The sequence below is a fragment of the Mugil cephalus genome, chromosome 13 (assembly GCF_022458985.1).
Source record: "Mugil cephalus isolate CIBA_MC_2020 chromosome 13, CIBA_Mcephalus_1.1, whole genome shotgun sequence".
Taxonomy (NCBI): Eukaryota; Metazoa; Chordata; class Actinopteri; order Mugiliformes; family Mugilidae; genus Mugil; species Mugil cephalus.
Genome location: NC_061782.1, coordinates 15,474,992 through 15,494,111, shown reverse-complemented (window position 1 = coordinate 15,494,111; position 19,120 = coordinate 15,474,992). Strand labels below are relative to the sequence as shown.

Genomic DNA, 19,120 nt, shown 5'->3' with positions numbered 1-19,120 from the left:
TGGTTCAAACTACCTTCAGCTGGCAGGGGTCATAATGAGTAACTGCTGACGGTATCAGTTTATAAAGAACATGCATACTTCATTAGGGGTAATAAAATGAGAACTCAGCTGTTCCTTTATTCAGTCCTCTTATTCATTGTGATGCTTCTGCAGTACTGGTGTAAACTAGTCATTTTATATTTTATGCAGCTCTGTACAGCAAGCTTGTATTGAAATGTCAGACTTTAGAGCGGTATGCCACATTCTGTTGGTCAGCTGCAACCTTTTCTAGTGCAACATAGCTGGATTTTGAATTTAAGAGCGAGGGTAAAATTGCTTTACAATAAAATGCAGAGAGCCAGCTTTAGCCTCCTCCTTCTCTCTCATCAGTTGTAGAGGTTTGTCTCCCACGTGCTTCTCAAATCTCATCATTCCTACTGGCCACATTTCATATTCCATCCTCCCTCCTTTCAGACTGTGTAACCCGACCACAAGCTTTAAAACATCATCTTTTCCCACAAGACCAACACCCCGTACTAATCCCACAGCATCCCCCAGCACCCTTCTTCTCACATCCTCTTTCCTGAATAAATATTCATTTTTTAAAATAAAGACAAAGTGGAATTATGACTCACTCTGGAAATAAGCAAAAATTGCAAAAGTGAAGTTTAAACTGATCATGTTTCTTTTAATCAATGCACACTTATGACACAACTTTTCCTGACTTTACCATAGATCACCACCCAGTCCTGTACTCACATCTCTGTCCAGAACGCGTCCGGTGCTGTTGAGGTAGAGTCTCTGCCGCGTTGGTTCCAGTATTACCCAGTAGTCGTGGTTGTCCAGCAGTGTCAGCGAGATGGTTCTGCCTGGGTCTTGGGCACGGCCATTTATCTGCATGTTTTCCACCAAAACTGTACCTGTGAAGGCAGAGCAGTGTTGAATGCCTCTGTCGGAAGGCCGACATTCTCCATCACTGTTTTGTACCTTTGTTAGTCACCTTGAAAAGAAATGAAACTGAAATTACACAGCTCTTTGAAAGGCTTATGCTACCCACTGACTGATGATGTGTTGTCATTAGATCATGAGTAGTGTATGTTTTTCAAAAGGAACATTTTTTTTTTTAATTTCAATCCCACAGAGAACATTTAACAACTGCCTAAGAAGACCTCACGGTATTAACCTCCGTAGACTGTTCTCCTCATGTCAGTAAATCACCATCCCTGGAGGTACCAACACCTTCAGAGACTAATTAAACTTTGCCACGGCAGCTCTCTAAAAAACAACTCCCAAAGCCAGTTAAATCTGTGGATTGCTTGATTCCTAAGTGGCCAAATTAGTGGATATATGACATGACTGGGGGTTCACTAAGATAAGATCTCACGGCAAAGGCTGTTCACTGGCCACAGCTGCTCCTCCTAGCTACTCAAGCCATATGCATACGGTTTTACTGACAATACAAAATCGAGAAGGATAGCACAAACTGATCCATAAATCCTCAGTCAGCACTTTTATCAGGCATTTTGTGATACAGTATTTGTTTAAAGATTTATGGAAATCCTTCTTTTGTTTATTTATTTTTTTGTCCCATTTTTTTGCTCCCTTCCTGACTTTTAATTTTTGTGTGTGTTTAAATTTAAATCAAATTTAAATATAAGATGTAAACACAAAATGCACATTTTTATTAAGGGGGAAAAAAATCCAGATTCAGTGTTTGCTCCCCTGTTTATCACATCTGAGTTCAATTTCTCTAGCCACACCCAGGCCTGATTACTGCCACACCTGTTCTCAATCAAGAAATCAAGACATGTCTGAAACGGAAGTAGACCAAAAGATCCTCAAAAGCTGGACTTCATGCCGAGATCCAAAGACATTCAGGAGCAAACGAGAAAGAAAGTAATTGAGATCTATCAGTTTGGAAAAGGTTGTAAAGTAATTTCTTTGGGAGCTTTGTCCAGTGAACCACAGTGAGAGCCATTATCCACAAATGGTGAAAACATGGAACCTTCCCAGGAGTGGCCGACTGACCAAAATTATCCCAAGAGGTCACAAAAGACCCCACAACAACATCCAAAGAACAGTTGCCTCAGTTAAGGTCAGTGTTGAAAGACTAAAACCACTGCTGAGCAAAAAGAACATAAAGGCTCGTCCCAGTTTGGCCAGAAAACATCTTGATGATCCCCATGACCTTTGGGAAAATACTCTGTGGTCCGACAAGACAAAAGTCCAAAAAAAGTTACTAAAGTAACACACCATTTCAGAAAGGGAACATTACACCAACCACTGGTGGTGGTAGTGTGATGGTCTGGGATGTTTTGCTCCAGGACCTGGAAGACTTGCCATCATAAATGGAACCATGAATTCTGCTGCCTACCAAAAAATCCCAAAGGGGAATGCCTGGCTATCCGCTTGTGACCTCAAGCTGAAGAGAACTTGGGTTCTGCAGGGGGACAATAATCCAAAACACATTTTATTCCCTCTTTGATTTTGTTTTCCCTTACTAATAAAAAAAACTGCATTTTGTGTTTACTTGATGATCTGAAACATTTAAGTGTGACAAACATGCAAAATAAGAAGTCAGGAAGGATGGCAACACTTTGACACCACTTTATCATTCTTCCTGCAACTTGATATATTTAAAACTTATTGTAATATATATATATCATTGCCACAACAAATTATCAATTATATATAAATATAACGAATCATCAAAGAGACACTCACACCAATATATTTAATAACCTCAAATACGTATTAATAGTTTTACAGGAAAAAGATTCAGATTCATACTTTATTGCCCCCAATAAAATATTGGCATATAACTAACATACAGCCAGTGGACATTCATTCAACCATCAAATCGGCAGAAAGTAAGAGCCAGTTGTTCAAATGCCTTGTGAGGAAACTCATCTTGGTTATGACTTACTCTGGTTTTAAACACACTGGCTGTGTAATATTATCACATTTCTCATCACGTCCCCGGGAGTGTCAGAATTCCACTTACAGAAGCCTTGACCATATTTTGGGATCCAAAATGCATTTTAATGCAGTTTTTATTTCCTTTCAGTTTGCAAATGTAGGCCTGCTGTTGAACTGATGTAGCAGTTTTCAACTGAATTGCACGGCACTAAGGAGCATATTGTTTTCTTGCAATATGGAACAGTCTATTTTAGTATTTCTATCATTTCATTTCCATCAACTGTCAGGATGCATCTGCTGGAGAACTGTGAGGACAGGATTTAGCCCAAAGAGCGACGAAACAAAACCAGTGAAGTTTTAAACTGACAACGGCACGTTAGATCAGTGTCACAGAAATAGATGCAGAATGAGCCTCTGCTCACATTGTTCACTCTTTTCTGCATCGATATAATTAACTGAAACTGGTCACTGCTTTCATACTCTTGGCACAGTGAGTCACTCGCTTATAACACTGTGTGGAGTTGTAGCAGAGCACAGTGGGGTGTTTTTGACAGCTGTCATTGCTGGAGCTATGTTTGAATAAAGCCCATGATTTATTTATCGAGGAGATCCATGTCCTGCCTCATATACTGTGAAATGCGTCCCTTTACACACATTGTGAATTTAAATCTCACTGTTTACGCGTGTTGGTAGTTTTAGATGACAGGACTTTACTGTTGGTAGAAATTGTTGGAAAATGTATTGCTTTAATTTGCGAGCCATGCTGTTGGCTAATCTCATTAGAAATTCTTGCATGGGCAATAAACCTTCATGAAAATACTACAAGATATCCATTTACGGGCATATGTTGCTTGTTTCATGGGCACTAAAACAGACCTTTCATCTCGGAAATATAATGCATTCATGACAGCAAGGAAGCGTATAAAAATTACAGCACCATTACCAGCTGAGCCATCAGTTACAGTTCAAGGACTTATACAAAATCACATCTGCCAAGAGTTTTGAAAAGTTTGAAAAGTTAATTTTATTAGCTTTGTTCCACCTTTACTCACCCAGATTGCATTTAATAAATTTCAAATGAAAAGTCAGCTGGTCATTCTGAAGAGCATTGTGTTGTCTCTCCAAAAAGTGAATTTGAATTTTTAAGTTAGTGAAGCATAACCACACACACACACACATATATATTTATATATATATATACAGTAGTACATATATATATGTACTACTGAAACTAAAAGCACTTGACTTGCCTCGCTAATCTACCAGCTGTAAAACTTAAAGAGGATGGTGGTGTTTTAATGGGCTTTTTAATTGCTGCCCCTAACATCTTGTAATTTATCATTTCATAAAGCGGGTTTAGTCATTAGGACGCTCTAGAAGACGCACAGATGGAGGTGTGATGGAAGCTTTTGCATTATAATTATACCCACTGCTGCATTTTTAGGCTCTTATTAATGACTGCGCTCCTTGTTTGCAGTCAAGGTTTGATGCATTTTTGTGTTGTGATCACAGGGACCAATAATTATCTGTCTCACTTGCCTCACCTAAACTTTCCCTGAAAAACGACTGTTCTCGGAATTTAATTTAAAAGCCAAAAGAGCCCCCTGCTGCTGCTTCATTAATCTAAGACACAGCTCTTCATAAAGATGACTGTCTCCATAACTTGAGTGGAGGACTACATCTTTCTGAAACTGTCAGCTTCCAAATTACGTGGCTGATAATATTACATGAGAGGGCACGGAGAGTCTTCTTCCTTTCTCAAGTTAATTGAACGCCCGGTTTTTGCTATGACAGGTAATACTCTGTTCTGGGCATTTCCTCTCTCAATTTCAGCCATGATGTCAGAATCTGCCAGAGCTATTCAGAAATAGGCTACGCAAAGTTCTACATGCTATAAACGATATATGTCGTATATTTCTAAAATGACTAATTTCAGCAGCTTGACTCAGTGTCATTTCCAGTCAGAGGCGCCTCTGGTCTGGACTTCACAGCAAACTAACCCCACAGAGACAACACAGAGAGCTCACTTTTATCCCAAATATCAATAATGTTGGCATCCATAGACGATGGCAGCAGATAAGTGTGGAAGCCAATTTCAGATAAGGTTCCAGGATTAGTATGAAAAAAATAAAATAAAAAAAAAGTTGTATTGAAAGATTCTTTGGAATTGCCACAAAGTCTGGTTTGAAATATATGTGAATGTAATCCATAATCTTAGTTTGCCACAAGGAGGCACACCAAAGGCCGGTTTGGGGGAGTCACACAAGCTGTTAACTCAGAACTAAAAATTAAAAACAACAACAGAACAATTGTTGCCAAAGGCTGGAATAATTTGTTTTTTCTTTCAAAGCGTTCAACAGAATTTGAGCTCAAAGACCAAACCAAAGACTTCAAATGACAGTGGAAAGATAGCATGCACATAAAAACGGTGGTATGTTGGGCCTAAAATAGTTTTGTGAGAGAATAGCTGCAATCATAGTGTAAAGATCGATTCCCTCTGAAATCTGCTGGATATCGACATACAACTGTTTCACTCGTAACTCAATTAAAGTCAGTACAGTACGTTCGAAATGTTGCGGCCTTGACCACCTTTTTCTTCAGCTTTGCTCAGTGTTAGATACAGTTACAATATTGTTTGCAGACGCAGAAGTCTACAGGGAATGAACAAACATAGATGTGGCACAGTGTCTTCTACATCCATTACTAAGGCTTCAGTGCCAATTCTTTTGCAATAGGATGGTTTTACTTACAGTCTATGGTTTCTTATAGGAGAAACAAAGTGGTTTGAACACCAGAGATATGTACACGTAGGTATATGGAGAATAGATATAATTAAGGAAATGGACATAGAGATAGTGGACACTTATAAGTATCTGGTGATCATTCAAACAAGGAACGGACTGGACTGACCACGATGGTGCACTTTATAAGAAAGTCCCAGAGCAGACTCCACCTGCTAAGGACACTTAAGTCCTTCAGAGTGCAGGGAGCACTACTGGGGACTTTCTATGACTCTGTGGAGTCATCAGCCAGTCATCTACTGAGTGGTTTGTTGGAGTAGCAGCATCTCAGTGACAAAGGAAAAAAGAAAGGGGGGACTGAAGAAGGCCGGCTCAGTTCTGGGTTGGGATGCCCCCCTCAGTATGTGGGTGATCTGAGGACGGTAGCAGAGCTGTCATCCCTCATGGAAAACCAATCCCAGCCCCTTCACGGTGCCGTGAGGGAGTACAACTGAGCCTGCTCCTATATACGTACTACTATTGTATTTATTTGGTGTTTTACTTTTTTTTATCTCTTGTGTGCACTGTCTTTAGGAGTGAGAGCTGCTCCCTGCGAGATAAATAAAGGATTACCTTATCTTACTTTATCCTACGGGAGCAGACATGCGGATTCTAATTTTTACTTTCATATATGCTGCTTAAAGCAGCATCTTTTATATATGGCATGTAATAAGATACAGGTACTCTACATATATCTCCATATGAAATAATCCGTCACAGAAAAGCACTGTGCAGCCATGACCCACGCCTCTGCAGTGCATCACTATACAATGAGCAATGCTGCCCAACATAATTATGCGGACAAATAAAAGGATGATCTACAACCGAAATGAAAAATGAGAATGTCTGTGTAACTGCAGTAAGTGGCTGTCAAGCAGCAATTATGGGAAGAGTAACTGTGAGAACACACACAAAAGGACTGGAAGACCAATGGATATTTGCCTCAGAAAACCCCTATAGAAGTGTTCGACTTTCTTCAAAACTTGTTCAACGCTCTATTTAAGTTCACTTTCTTCCAGTCTTTTCTGAGCGCTGTGCCACACACTGACTCCTTGTCTCACTCAGGAGGAGCCTCTCATAAACACATAAAGTGCAAATGTGTGCACCGGCTGTCAAGGGACCCGCTGTGCAGCGTACACTGCCAAAATTAAAATAGTGTAGGTGTATTACAGCCGCCACCAAAAGAGAAGGCATGTAATATCACAGCCATGTTAGCATTTCAAATGCACTATAACCCCCAATTACTTTTGATATAATTTTACTTGAAAAACATCTGTCTATTTCTGCCTTTTATTTATTTTTTTCCCTTTCTTAAATAACTGGAGTCAAAGTAATAAAAAAAGAAAAAATAGCAGCAGCTGTTTCCTTTAGTAAACAGTGATGCCAGGAAGTGCTGTGAGAAACAGTCTCTTCCCCTGGAGAAATGTGGATAGTGTTTTTTAACTTCTTTTTCATATTGGGTGGAACCCCGTCATCCTTCAGAATTAGTTTAATTTCAGTCGTGGTGAAACTTCTGCCGTCCCTTTAGAAAGCAGCTAATTTTCTTGTGTGGATTGCCCAGAAACCCCAAACATTCCAACATCATTTCCGTGGCGCAAGTGGGTGCATGAAAATCACCGAGGTATACTGGCGTATTGATGTCCAACCTACTTTCCAATTGGCACAACTCCCCCTGCTCTCTCTCTCAATCTTGAACCACACACACACACTTTCTACAGCGCCATCTCTGAGCATTGAAAACATTTTAAGCATTACCAACAAGAGAGCTTTGAAACCCATGTGGCCCCTGAAGGAAAAGTCAACAGAATGCATCATCTGGGCTCGGAGAGTCTGTACAAAATATCTTAGCAATCAATACAAATAATCCACACAAAAAATTATATACTGTTCAAACAGAACAAAAATTAAAGAAGTCACATGTGCAGATGCTCTACTATCAACAAAACCTCAATTTATTCTGGAGATAACAGATTACTGCATCAAGTGATTAGGGAGTGCAGGCTACTGTATTCCCCTGCATCACAAAACATTCAAGGTTTTATAAGTTTGGCAAAGAAAGCAACAATGACCTTCGGTTTATATCAACAGCAAGTGTGAGAAATTGACTTACTGCCTTTATACAAACTGGCAACTGGGGAAAAAATACAGGAATCGCACCCTGATACTGACCCAAACACCACTAAGTACATGCATAAGATACATCAACACACTAATTTCTTTGACTACATTCAGCATTAGGAACTTTCCTTTGTCTTCTTGCCTGTGCACAGGTTCCACAGCGTTGCCTCACGCCTCCGCACAATTCAGGCTAGTTTGCGAGTGATGAACACAGTAAAGAGCTCTGAACAAGGGACGTCTCAGGCCCGTTGCCAAATGCTGCCACTGCTTCCCTTTCCCACACAGATTTGCGTCTCAACTTTCCTTTGGTGATGTATTGCCATTGTTAAGGCTTGTTGGTTTTAGTGAAGTATCCCCAGTGTACAAAGAGTCGTTGGCCCCACCCGCTAGAAATGAAGCCGACAGAAAGTCATCTTCATTAAGACGATAAAAATCAATTTGAAGACCAGGTAGAGGCAAAATCTGTCAGAGCTGGAACTCATGAAAAGTGAAATAGTTCAAACATTTGCACGGTGAAAAGAAAAATTCCAAAACCTACTCTTGACACAAATAAGGATGCTCACTTTCAGCTTCAGCTCGTGGAGCACCAGATGTCACACTAGAATTATACAAATGCGCTACCAAATGTGACACCTAACCATTTGATTTTGAGTCTCACCATATCTGCCATATAGTTAGGACGGCTTTGTTTGCCTCGTGTCATTTTATTATATGGTTCAGCGAGTGATTTAGTTTGAGGCCCAGACTTCAGACAACTGACAGCCCCTTCCACAGTTACATGAGTGAATGAATGGAATACAATATAGAGAAAATTGCCACAGATATGGCCAACCATAAAAGGATCTGGTAATTATCATAAATCTATGCCTTGATGCTAAAAGCAACCGTCATCAGGGGATGGTGATGTACCATTTACATAAGAATCAAGTGCTTTCAAAGAGATGAACGTTGACTGCTTTGCAGCAGGAGATCGTGCGCTGAAAGATGGACGACACAAACGTAAGATTTGATGTTGGTAAATACATTAGGCCATCAGCACCATTTCTTAAGGTGACAGATTGCAGGGCTGTTGTTGCTTTAACCGCTAAAGGACAATAAAACAAGTACGTATTTAGTCTATAGAAATATTTTAATGCCACTTTCAATTCCAACTTTGTATAAAATGTAGTCTATAAAGATAATTGCTACAGTCTAGACATGAGCAATAATCATTTCCACCCTTACCTACAAGCATGTAATGACAATCATCACCTCATTGGTCAGCTGTGTAGAGCAGGCAGTGGACTGTACACATCAGGCTGTGCAACACGCACGTACACACTTAAAATCATTGTACCACAACATCAACTGACAAACCTTTGTAAGACTATCATTTGATAGGTGGAATAATCCATGAACTCTGCTCCATGGAAAAATGATGGTCAAACATCTTGACTTTTGGAAAAGGGCCTAATGCAATTAGCATAGATCTGTGACATCACATCCAATATGTCAGTCGACCATAAATCATCCCCATAGAACGTAGCCAGGGTTACTCACAACGAATCACTTACAATGTCCGGCATGGTAGCAAGACATTCATCTGCTCCCTCAAAGCCCTTTAAATACGTCGAACCCTTGAGAGGAGAAACCTGTTGCCGGGATGGAAAGGGCATTCATTACCTTGAGTAACATGAGTTGTGTGCGAGCGCGAAGTCTTTTCAAAAGAAAACAAACAGCCTCGACCTATGATTCATGTTCTATGAATATTTAGATAGCTCTGGATTTGTCGACGCTGCTATGATGATTCATCGATTACATGAACACATTCAGAGAACGTCTTTAATAGTTCAAATAAATAAGGTACATTGAATAGAAGAATGGAAAAATGCACTGGGCTGTTTATAAGTATATGATTTATGATCACGGGTATATAAGCAGTTTGTGGAGATTTCATTTGATGTTGAAGTTCAATGTGTTTATCAGTAAGCTGAGAATAAGGGAAGAGAACTGAATTATACCAGATGTGTTTTCTGTAGTGTATTGCATGGTGTATGTTTCCACATAGAAAATATAGTCTCACCAAAGCTTGAATTTCAAGAAGCAAGCTTGGTATATGAGATGGCAGTCCCATTTACAGTCCAGAGACAGTCTATTGATGAAGAATGAAGGGCTGGTGTAGAGTATTACTAGCACGTTAGTTTGAAGGTTATCTGATTATCTGAACTGCCTACACTTTTAAACTGCTCCCAATGCAGCTGTACAAAGGCATGACAAGAACAACGGGGCAAAAGGAACTGGTTATAAGGTGCAATGAATATTCATCAATACAGCAAAAACTGTTACAATGCAGATAAACCACTTTTACTCTTCTTGACACAAAAGTGACTGAATTTTTCATAGCCTCCATTATTATCATAGTCGTAATACAAAGCAAATAAAAGCAAAGCTGCCTTCAACAAGTTACTAATTTATTGTCAGCTTTCTGTGACAAAATAAGTTGCATTATGTTGCTAAGACACAGCAAGGTTTCAGTTTTCCTCTTCATTACCTGCATTTTGTGCGAGGAAAATGTGCTCATGTATGACAGTCATCTCACTGCGGCATGTGTCCAAATACTCCAAAATCGTCTCTTTGACATCACACTCAAGTCATCAGACATTCCTTCAGAAAATGTAAGGCAGAGGGTATCGGAAAGAGGGACATCTTAATACAATCACAGGTTTTACTCTAACCAGGTTATTGCAATGTGCGCAAAATCTAATTCGCTGCCTGGATGGCAAATTTGTTTCTTTTGTTCTTGTAATCATAGTCATTTACTATAAAGAAAACCCCCACTCACAAACAGAGGGCATCACTGAATCTACCAACCAACCTCTCTCCCTCTCTCATACATCTCATCTACTGATGGCTCATTTGTAACTAACGGGACTGTGAAGAGAATCAGAAAGCCGTTTCAAGACGATATCATTACCTTTGTAATTACGCCTTCTCAGAAATCTTTCAAAGTTTCAGACTATAGTCGTCTTAAATACTAAATACTAAATTCTATGGGGCTCTCCCAGGGTGTAAGTGTGTAAACGGGTGAGCTAAAGGAAAAAGTTTAAGCATTGCCATCACCACTTCACCTCTATGAACAAAACAAAGGCCAGGTTGTAGGAACCATATTCATAGCTGTTAAAACAGTTTAATCTGTTCACTGTTGAGCAACAACACACCGCCCTCTGCTTGTCCATCTGTGTTGCTTGAACAGGAGCTCTAAACATGAGATCTGAATGACCAATCACTTAAATGTCTGTTCAGCCTAATGTGAGGATTAAACTAATCCATAATCTGATTGGGATGTGCTTGTTATGAACTGATGAATGCTTTGCACCTTATTACCGGAAAAACGCAAATTACCAACTGGAAAAGACAAATAAATACAACAATAACAGGCAGCATTAGTGAATATGACTGCAGGTTTGGCCAAGTTAAAAATAAAAACTAATGCGTGTGTGTTTCCTTAGAATAACCTTAGAATCAATACACTATGAAGTGCTACAAGTTGTGGTATTATGCAGTGAATGAATGGGCAAAAACCTTGCTCTTTCTTGTTTTCTCTGTGCAGAGACTCAAGGAGGTTGCTAATAACCTTAATTTCATCGATGTGTTACCAGTTATGTGTCAGGAAATGTCAGCATCATTAAAGCCGCCTCAAGCATCATTATGGTGTCCAGGAACATGGCATCGCCGTTTCATTAAAGCCGCTTCTCCACTGAGTTGTGGTACAAATTGCACGGGTGCCGTTTAAAAGGCTCACCGAACAGTACGCGTATGTGTTGCGGAGACTTTGCTACATGCTCGTACGGAGGCAAACTTTTCACAGACTGCAGTTTCCCAGCTCATCTGTGTCACAGTGCGGTGTGGAAAACTAGCAACTATCATCCTGCTCTACAGTCTGTCCACGTACAGTACATAGTTGGAGACAGTGCGGTGAAAGAACACTGGGATTCCCTTAGAGAAATGAGGAAAAAAAAACACACTTTTTGTGATGACACTATTCATCTAAGGTGACAATCCTAACCATATTCTGGGGAGACCAGTTGAATAATGTAGTGTCCTTACTCCAGCACCATAACTCATAAGAAAACCATTTATTTACATTATGGCAAGCTGGGTGAGCCTGTTGACCATTAACTTTGTGTACTCTTGCATTTTCTATCAGATTAAGCAATTTGACTCAGAGATTATTTGCATCTCAGATACGGAGCGATTTTCATTTGATATTTAAAATCTCAAACAATCCAAGTACGTCCATGCAAATAATTACACAGCGCAGTGTGACACATGAAAGGCCTCTTTCTATGTCGTAATGGGGATAAGCACAAAGTGATTTACAACAGGAACAGAGGTAATTATGCTGACCATTTATCTCCACAATACACTGTAATTGCCATCTTTATTTGCACATCAAACACTAAAAATTGCTCCTACTTCTGAAGAAAAACAATAGCATTAACACAAATTTGTAGCCTAATTAGCGGCAAGTAATTGGGGAGGACTCTCCGCTAGCTCCCCATCTACTTGGGATTTAAAAAGGAAAAAAAAAAAAAAAAAAAACCCTTGTGGGCCATTTTGAGCAGGCAGAGGTTAACATAAATTGCATAATCTAAAAATAAAAATGCATGAATGATACAGAACTGTGGCTCTACCGGGGTAGTCAAAGTCTAGTGTATGTACCGTGTAATAGAACCTCTCTGAACATCCCACTCTGGGTTTTGCTCTCTAATCCACAAGGAGCAGGTGTTGTACACTAATCCCGGCCTTTCAGCTTCACTCTAATTATATACTGATGACCTAGCAATCATCACAACTGGACGCAGTCATAAAACTGAGCAGAGACCAGTGCTATTGTGACAACAGGGAATAGACAGAATGTGTTGGACTCTAATCAGACACTTGAGTAAAAAATAAATAAATAAAAAAGTGGAATTTGTGAACAAGCGCACAGCACGTCCCTGGTCATCATTCAGTCACACACACTGCAACCGTGAAACACATTTCACAGATGCTCAAGTGCACGTGCACACAAGACAGCAGCCCTCGTTTTGTTTGAGTAACGGCTCCACAAAATCAAATTGGCCACTTGGGTAACTTCGCCTCAGTTTCCTCAGATCTTACCGCTCCTGCAATTATTAGTCATAAAACAAATACCCAATAGCGCTAATCAGCAAAATTAGACCTCATGTTCTGAGAATATTGACATATTTTCAGCGTGGTTTTAAAAATAAATTTGTTAAAAACCAAAGGGTGAAGCTTTGTCCGTCTCCTCATTCAGTTCGACCGATATTTGGTACCATTCTTGGTAAAAGACTTACAAATTACACCCTTTCAATTTGTACAAGGGGACGCTGAAAGCCCCATACATCAATTTGCACTCCCACTGACAAATACTATTGTTTGAGTCCAGTTGCCTTCAGGGCAATAGGTGTTTGAAGATTCATCATAGTAATGCATGGTGCTACACCCATGGGGGGGTGTTAAACTGGACTTTTAGTCCACTGTTGGACTAACCTTGGATTATAAGGTTCCTGTCTTCTAGGTCCAATTAATAATGACACATATTCCAGGTAGGCTTGCAGTTCAGTTAAGTAAGAAAACTGTCCCTTAACTCGAGGCACACGTTTTATTTTCAAGATCCTAAAGATGTGTATCAGGAAATAAATAATAAGAAAAGAAAAATAGACAAAAAATTATAGGTTTGAGAAAAGCAACGCAACAAGCTACTACAAAAAAGGAAAAATTAAGCACCAGAGACCCTGATTGAACTCATGACAAGTTCAGGAGAGAAACAATGTGAGGGACTGAATTAGGTTCAAGGAGAGGAGCTGATGAATCCTTGGTGGCTGAGAAGAAAACACTCACGTAGGCTGGCTGATCTCATTAATTGTTTAAACCTAACACATTTAACACTCCCTTGACGTGCCTTCCAAGTCTTTTAAACCTGGTGAACCTGGAGAAATTGGACCTGGGATTCTGCTCATGAAGAAAGCATGCTAGTCACCCTCAATGAAATGAGAGACCTTTAAATAGGTCTTGTATTTGGCTTTGGCACTCTCTCTATATTTATTTGCTGTTTGCCATCATTTCAGTTCTGTCAGGTCTTATAATGCGTTGTCAAGGCAGCTTTGTGGTCAGTTGTCTTTAGGTCTAAAAACAGAAGCGGAAAACGAACATACCAATGAAACGGCGGAAGCAAAGAACTGACAGTAGATCAGAGAAAGCAGCAGAACCACTGCACAAGTTTCATACAGACACAGTTGTCAGTTCATTTTCTATCTGGTGAGCTTTGTGTGGTTTAGTGCAAGTTCAGAGATGACGGTGAAGACGCAGCGGCAAGAAAGAGACTGTATTTCATCCAGAGAAATTGTGCTTTCTATCGCATGATTTTTCCACCTTTATGATAGTTAGGAAGCTGGAGTACTGGCAAGTATAAAGGTGGACAACAGTCTGCCCTCGCGGGTTAGAGGAGTGCTGATGTTTCTAGTTTTTAAACTATCACCAAGAAAAATGGGTTTGAGTTGTGTGGAGGAATTTATTCGATTTTTTAAAACTTGACTTTAATTTTGACCTGGTGTTTTCTTTTCCTTGGTGTTGCTGTTTGGTGCAGCTTTCAGTGTCTGCTGAGTTAGTATTCCTGTCACTTAAACCTAAGTTCAGGAAAAAAAAAATGAGTAAAACATGAAAGCTCCAGCCAACTGAAATACATTACTTTCAAACACCTGCTCTGTGAAAATTCGTATCTATGTACACGACCAACTTTACATTTTACAATTTAATTCTGTGACTGTTTCACCAACTCTCATGACACTGAGCTCACAGTGCTCTGCGCTTCCTGATAGTGGCACAGTAAGATTAAGTCACAATGTTTACCAGTATCTACAAAAGTACAAATATGAAGACATATTAAATTACAGTCAAAACGTAACCAAAATCACTGTTGGGAGAGCCCTCAAACGGATACTACACCTCAGTCTCAGGTTAAATATTTGATATTTGATACTTGATGATACTTGATATTTTAGATATCTTCAGAGATCAGTGATCTTTTTAGGAGCTTATGGGGCTAATGTGAAATTTTTATTAGCTGCAGTCTTAATAGGAGGCTTATAATGAATCAATCAAAGAGCTCATCATAACCAGTACTGTAAGTCTAGGTACTGTATATCTCAGATGGCAATAAGTTAAAGCTGGACAACTGCCGAGGCCAGTGCCTTCAACTGATTCGTATGGTTTTATGAATCAAATTAATTCCCAAATAGTAAGAAAATGATGCGCTTGCAACATTGCTTCACCACAGGTAAATCTTGTATGTTTCCCATCGAACCACTTGTTGTGAACATCCAGCGCATCCTGGGGATTATGGTGAGGTCAAGTGTGCATTTCCGTGACTGATAGGATTACTTGCATCATCTGCTTCTGGAGGATTTTAACACTGATTACCTTATTCAAGTGGGAGTCAACCTTCAATGATATGCAAAGATTCATAAGCATTTAGATTGAATCTACCTTGACAGCACATCGCATAGAAGAATGCTAAACTGACTTCCCTTTTAAGCCCCTCAGTAACACTTGTTTCTGATTTTCTATACGCTGTTGCTCAATATGCAGAGGGTTGAGAGGATTCTCACACGCTTCAGGCAACAGTTGATACAAATCATGAATTTGCAGAGAGAGGATAAAGGCTAGGAGACAGCATCCTCATTTACAGACACACTGATTTCCCGGTGCTGTTGTAGGAAGCTTTCCATCAATGGAAAACTACCCTGTCGCTCTCTATAAGAAGCTGCCCCTATACAATCAGACAGATGGCTCTTGAACCTCATTAAATGCTTTTGAATTTAGCTCATAGGCTAAATAAGCTAAGCCTGCATAAAAACAGCATTATCCACCCAATAGAGATCTGCTTTTTAAGTGTGCGAGACTTTATGTGCTGTGTCTGGCACATGTCAGTGGGTCTGCAGAAGCAGCTTAAATAAATTAAGCATATTATGCTTCATTTATGCAACTGGGTTGCTATCCCCTTGTGATTTTTCCTTTTTCTAAAGTGAAAACCTCTAGGATTAAAATATAACAACAAATGAAAAGGGATAAAATAAGTGCCTATTTCTAAATGTCTGTGCTGAAGTCTGATGTTTTAAATGGGTCCACTATATATCCACGGGGACAATCAATGAAAGAACTACTGCTGAAAAAGTATAGGGCCTGCGACAGTTTGCAAATGTTATCATGTTTCTGAGAGACACCTTTTCCACAGGGAACCCTATACCTTTTGGCTCGTCTGCTTCAGATTAAATTTGTTCTTTGGAGAAGCTAAGGGAAAGGGCATTATATATTTATTTGTTTGTGTATATTTTCTGACCCTGATCAAACGAAGCCAGACATGTGGATGGTTATGTTGTTTGCGTTCTCATTCACCGACACAAAAAGGAATATAAAGGCAAATGCTCAAAAAAGATGGGATCTTATTATGTACCATTTGTGTGACAGAACAGAAGAGATGAAACACATTTAGAAGGATAATTGCTTTGGTCAATAACGGCGGGTTGCCTGTTTTACATTCCATTATGGGTAGGACGGGCCCTGGGCCGTTTCATCATGGAGAGATAAATAAAAGGACGCTGGAGCCAGAAGAGACCCATATCCCAGGTAAATGAGAGCTTTATGAAGAAGATTAGTGCAAATCCCTCACACGGAGCATCGGCACATGTGGGCCGAGAGAGGCTTTCGGATACAGGCTTGGCTACCTCCATCACACAAATTCCCCCAGCAATCGATCAAAGTCCCAAATCGCAGATGCACACACAGAGAGAAAGGAGTACGTGAAGATGCACGACGGCCTGAATTGCAGACTATTGTGCTGAGGAATGGGCAGTGTGATCTGACACAGAGCCACCAATTCTTACTCACGGGATGCAAATGTGCCCATAACGTGTATGCATATGTGCACAAACTATTTTCTTTCTAAGGTTCCCAAGTCACCTGATAAAGCATGACTCACGTTACATACACTATTGCAGGGAAGCAGAGCATCTGTGAAATAGTATTCTGTTTGTATAAATAAGATCTGGACGCCATCTGTAGTGAAAGCTGTTATTAAACTCTGTTAACCTGCAGCACTAATATCGGCAGAGAGAAGTGAGTGAGACAAACACACACCTGCTCCATTTAGGGAAAAGCTTTTCTCAATCCATCAATGAATATATAGCTCCTCCCCAAGCAGCAGGCAGCACTCCCTATCACACACACACACGTATTTGCACATACAGAGAACGCCATCAGCAAAATGCAGATGGCAAACCCTCAAAATGTGTAGCAAAGCACTACGAAGGAGAGGGAGGAAAAACTAGCAAAACTGTGGACAGCTGATAAGCGGGTACAGGTGATGGAGAGGCCTGAGAGAAGATGCCTGAAGAAAAGAGGGGGAGGCGCAGAATAGTTTCACCCGACCTACTCAAGTGCTGCTTGTGTGATCTATGCTTCAGTGATTCCTGTATTTCTGAAGCGCAGGTACAGCACAGTAAATACAACCTGTGCATGGAGCAGACATCTCATTAATGGAGCCCCGGGTTACAGCTGTATGCCAAACACCATCTGTATTCACTCAGACAAGTGCACACATTTCTGCTTTACCCGGAGAGAGCGATACAAATATATACACACCAAGAACAACTACAACATATTTATCTTTAATTTAAAACACAACCAAATGACAATCCAGCGTGTCTGACAAAACATCTACTGCAACCAGTGCGCATCACGAGCCATCGAGTGACTACGTAATTCAACACTCCCAACAGGAGCGGTATTAATATGTATTAGATTACCAAAGCAACACTGTATGCTGTAATACAAAAGAAATCCCAGCAGCGTAATCCATTGCTCTACGGCGAACAGCACAAAGCGGCAGCGGGAGCAGGAGAGGAAGGATGATCAACTGTATGGCACATACCGTTGGGGCTCTCCTCGTCAATGGTCACTATGGTTGCAGGGGGGCCTGGCCGAGACAGCTTGCATTCTGCAAATAAAACCACGTGAATTATTACGACAGAAAGGATTGGCTGCATATTAGGTAGAACCAAAGCATAGACTAATTAACAAACAGAATTAATACTAAAGCTCAAACATGCTGATTTATGTTATTGGTAACCAGGAACATTCATTTAAGCTCAAAACTTCTTAACAGTCACTTGACAGCTTGTTTCGGGTTTTCATTTTAAATTAAGCGTACCATAAGCTTCTAAACATGTTAAGCCGGGTTTTCCCTTCCTTAACCTACTGTACTATTAGAATTTCCACCAAAGAGACTTTGCCCTGTAATCTTCTCAAATAAATTTTATTCAAATTGCAGACTGATGCCCCAAAGAGGAAAAAAGATCTAATATTTTATCAGAAAAAAGGGTTGGAAACCTAAATACCCAGTTTTATACATAGAGTTGTTAAAACTCTGCTTCGACTAGCTTTAGTGTTAAAATACCGCTTTTATTATGCATTGATACAAATGCAATAATGTAACGTATTTTTTGGCGAAATGAATTTCAATACTTGGGTCTTGAATATTGAATCCGGGACTGATATAAGACTGTCAAATGATTGCCTCAAAAAATGACATACGATCATTGACAGTGTAAATATTTAATTTGTCTGAGGGAATAAACCTCAAAGCGTTGCTGTCATTCCATAAGCCGTCACACTGATGTGATCGTTTTACAGCAGGTGGCATCAATGAAACATCAACGAGAATGGACTGTGCAGCAGTGACACCAGACAAACGGGGCAGTGAAAGCATGTGGCAACATCATAAGCAGAGCACTGACGAGAGCAGCTCCACAGATGGAGGTCACAGCAGCTAGATAGTACGAGCACATGGGACACAGGTAATGGCAGCTTGACAGACGGCACCAGATGGGGCAGTCGGAGAGGTGGTGGTGGTGGAGGAGGAGGAGGCAGGAGAGAGGGAGGTGTCTAGTCGAGATGAATGGCGTTGCAAGTTAACGCGCTGAGCAGCTGATGAGAGGGAAGTTGAGGATTAAACGTCTTTCGACGGGGGAAGAAGGAGAGACAAAAGGAAATGGTGAAAGAGGGAATATGGGAGCGCATCAATAGACAAGAAAACAGGTAACAGATGCTTGCTCGCTTACCCTCATACTGCCAGTCTGAAGGAGTCAGAGGTTAGTGTAGCCAGAGGGAAACAGAGCAGAAGCGTGAAAGGAAGAAAAGCATGAAACGGTTAAGGAGCTGCTCTGAAGTTAGGAAAGAAGAGAAACATATCATTATGCAAAATATTAAAATAAGGGAGAAGA

At 40.2% G+C, this 19,120-nt stretch overlaps 1 protein-coding gene across 5 annotated transcripts in view; it reads right to left on the bottom strand.

Annotated features, from left to right (window-relative positions):
• LOC125019203 (protocadherin-15-like) overlaps positions 1-19,120 on the bottom strand; it is a 180,733-nt gene that overhangs the window by 96,612 nt on the left and 65,001 nt on the right. For 4 of the 5 annotated variants that reach the window (XM_047603767.1, XM_047603768.1, XM_047603764.1 and 1 more), the window contains exons 3-5: positions 18,959-18,973; positions 17,770-17,835; positions 739-899 (exon numbers count right to left, since the gene is read on the bottom strand). In XM_047603767.1, the coding sequence (XP_047459723.1) occupies positions 739-899; positions 17,770-17,835; positions 18,959-18,973 (242 nt within the window). The remainder of the gene's footprint in view (positions 1-738; positions 900-17,769; positions 17,836-18,958; positions 18,974-19,120) is intronic. The other variant, XM_047603766.1, reaches the window with a different exon arrangement.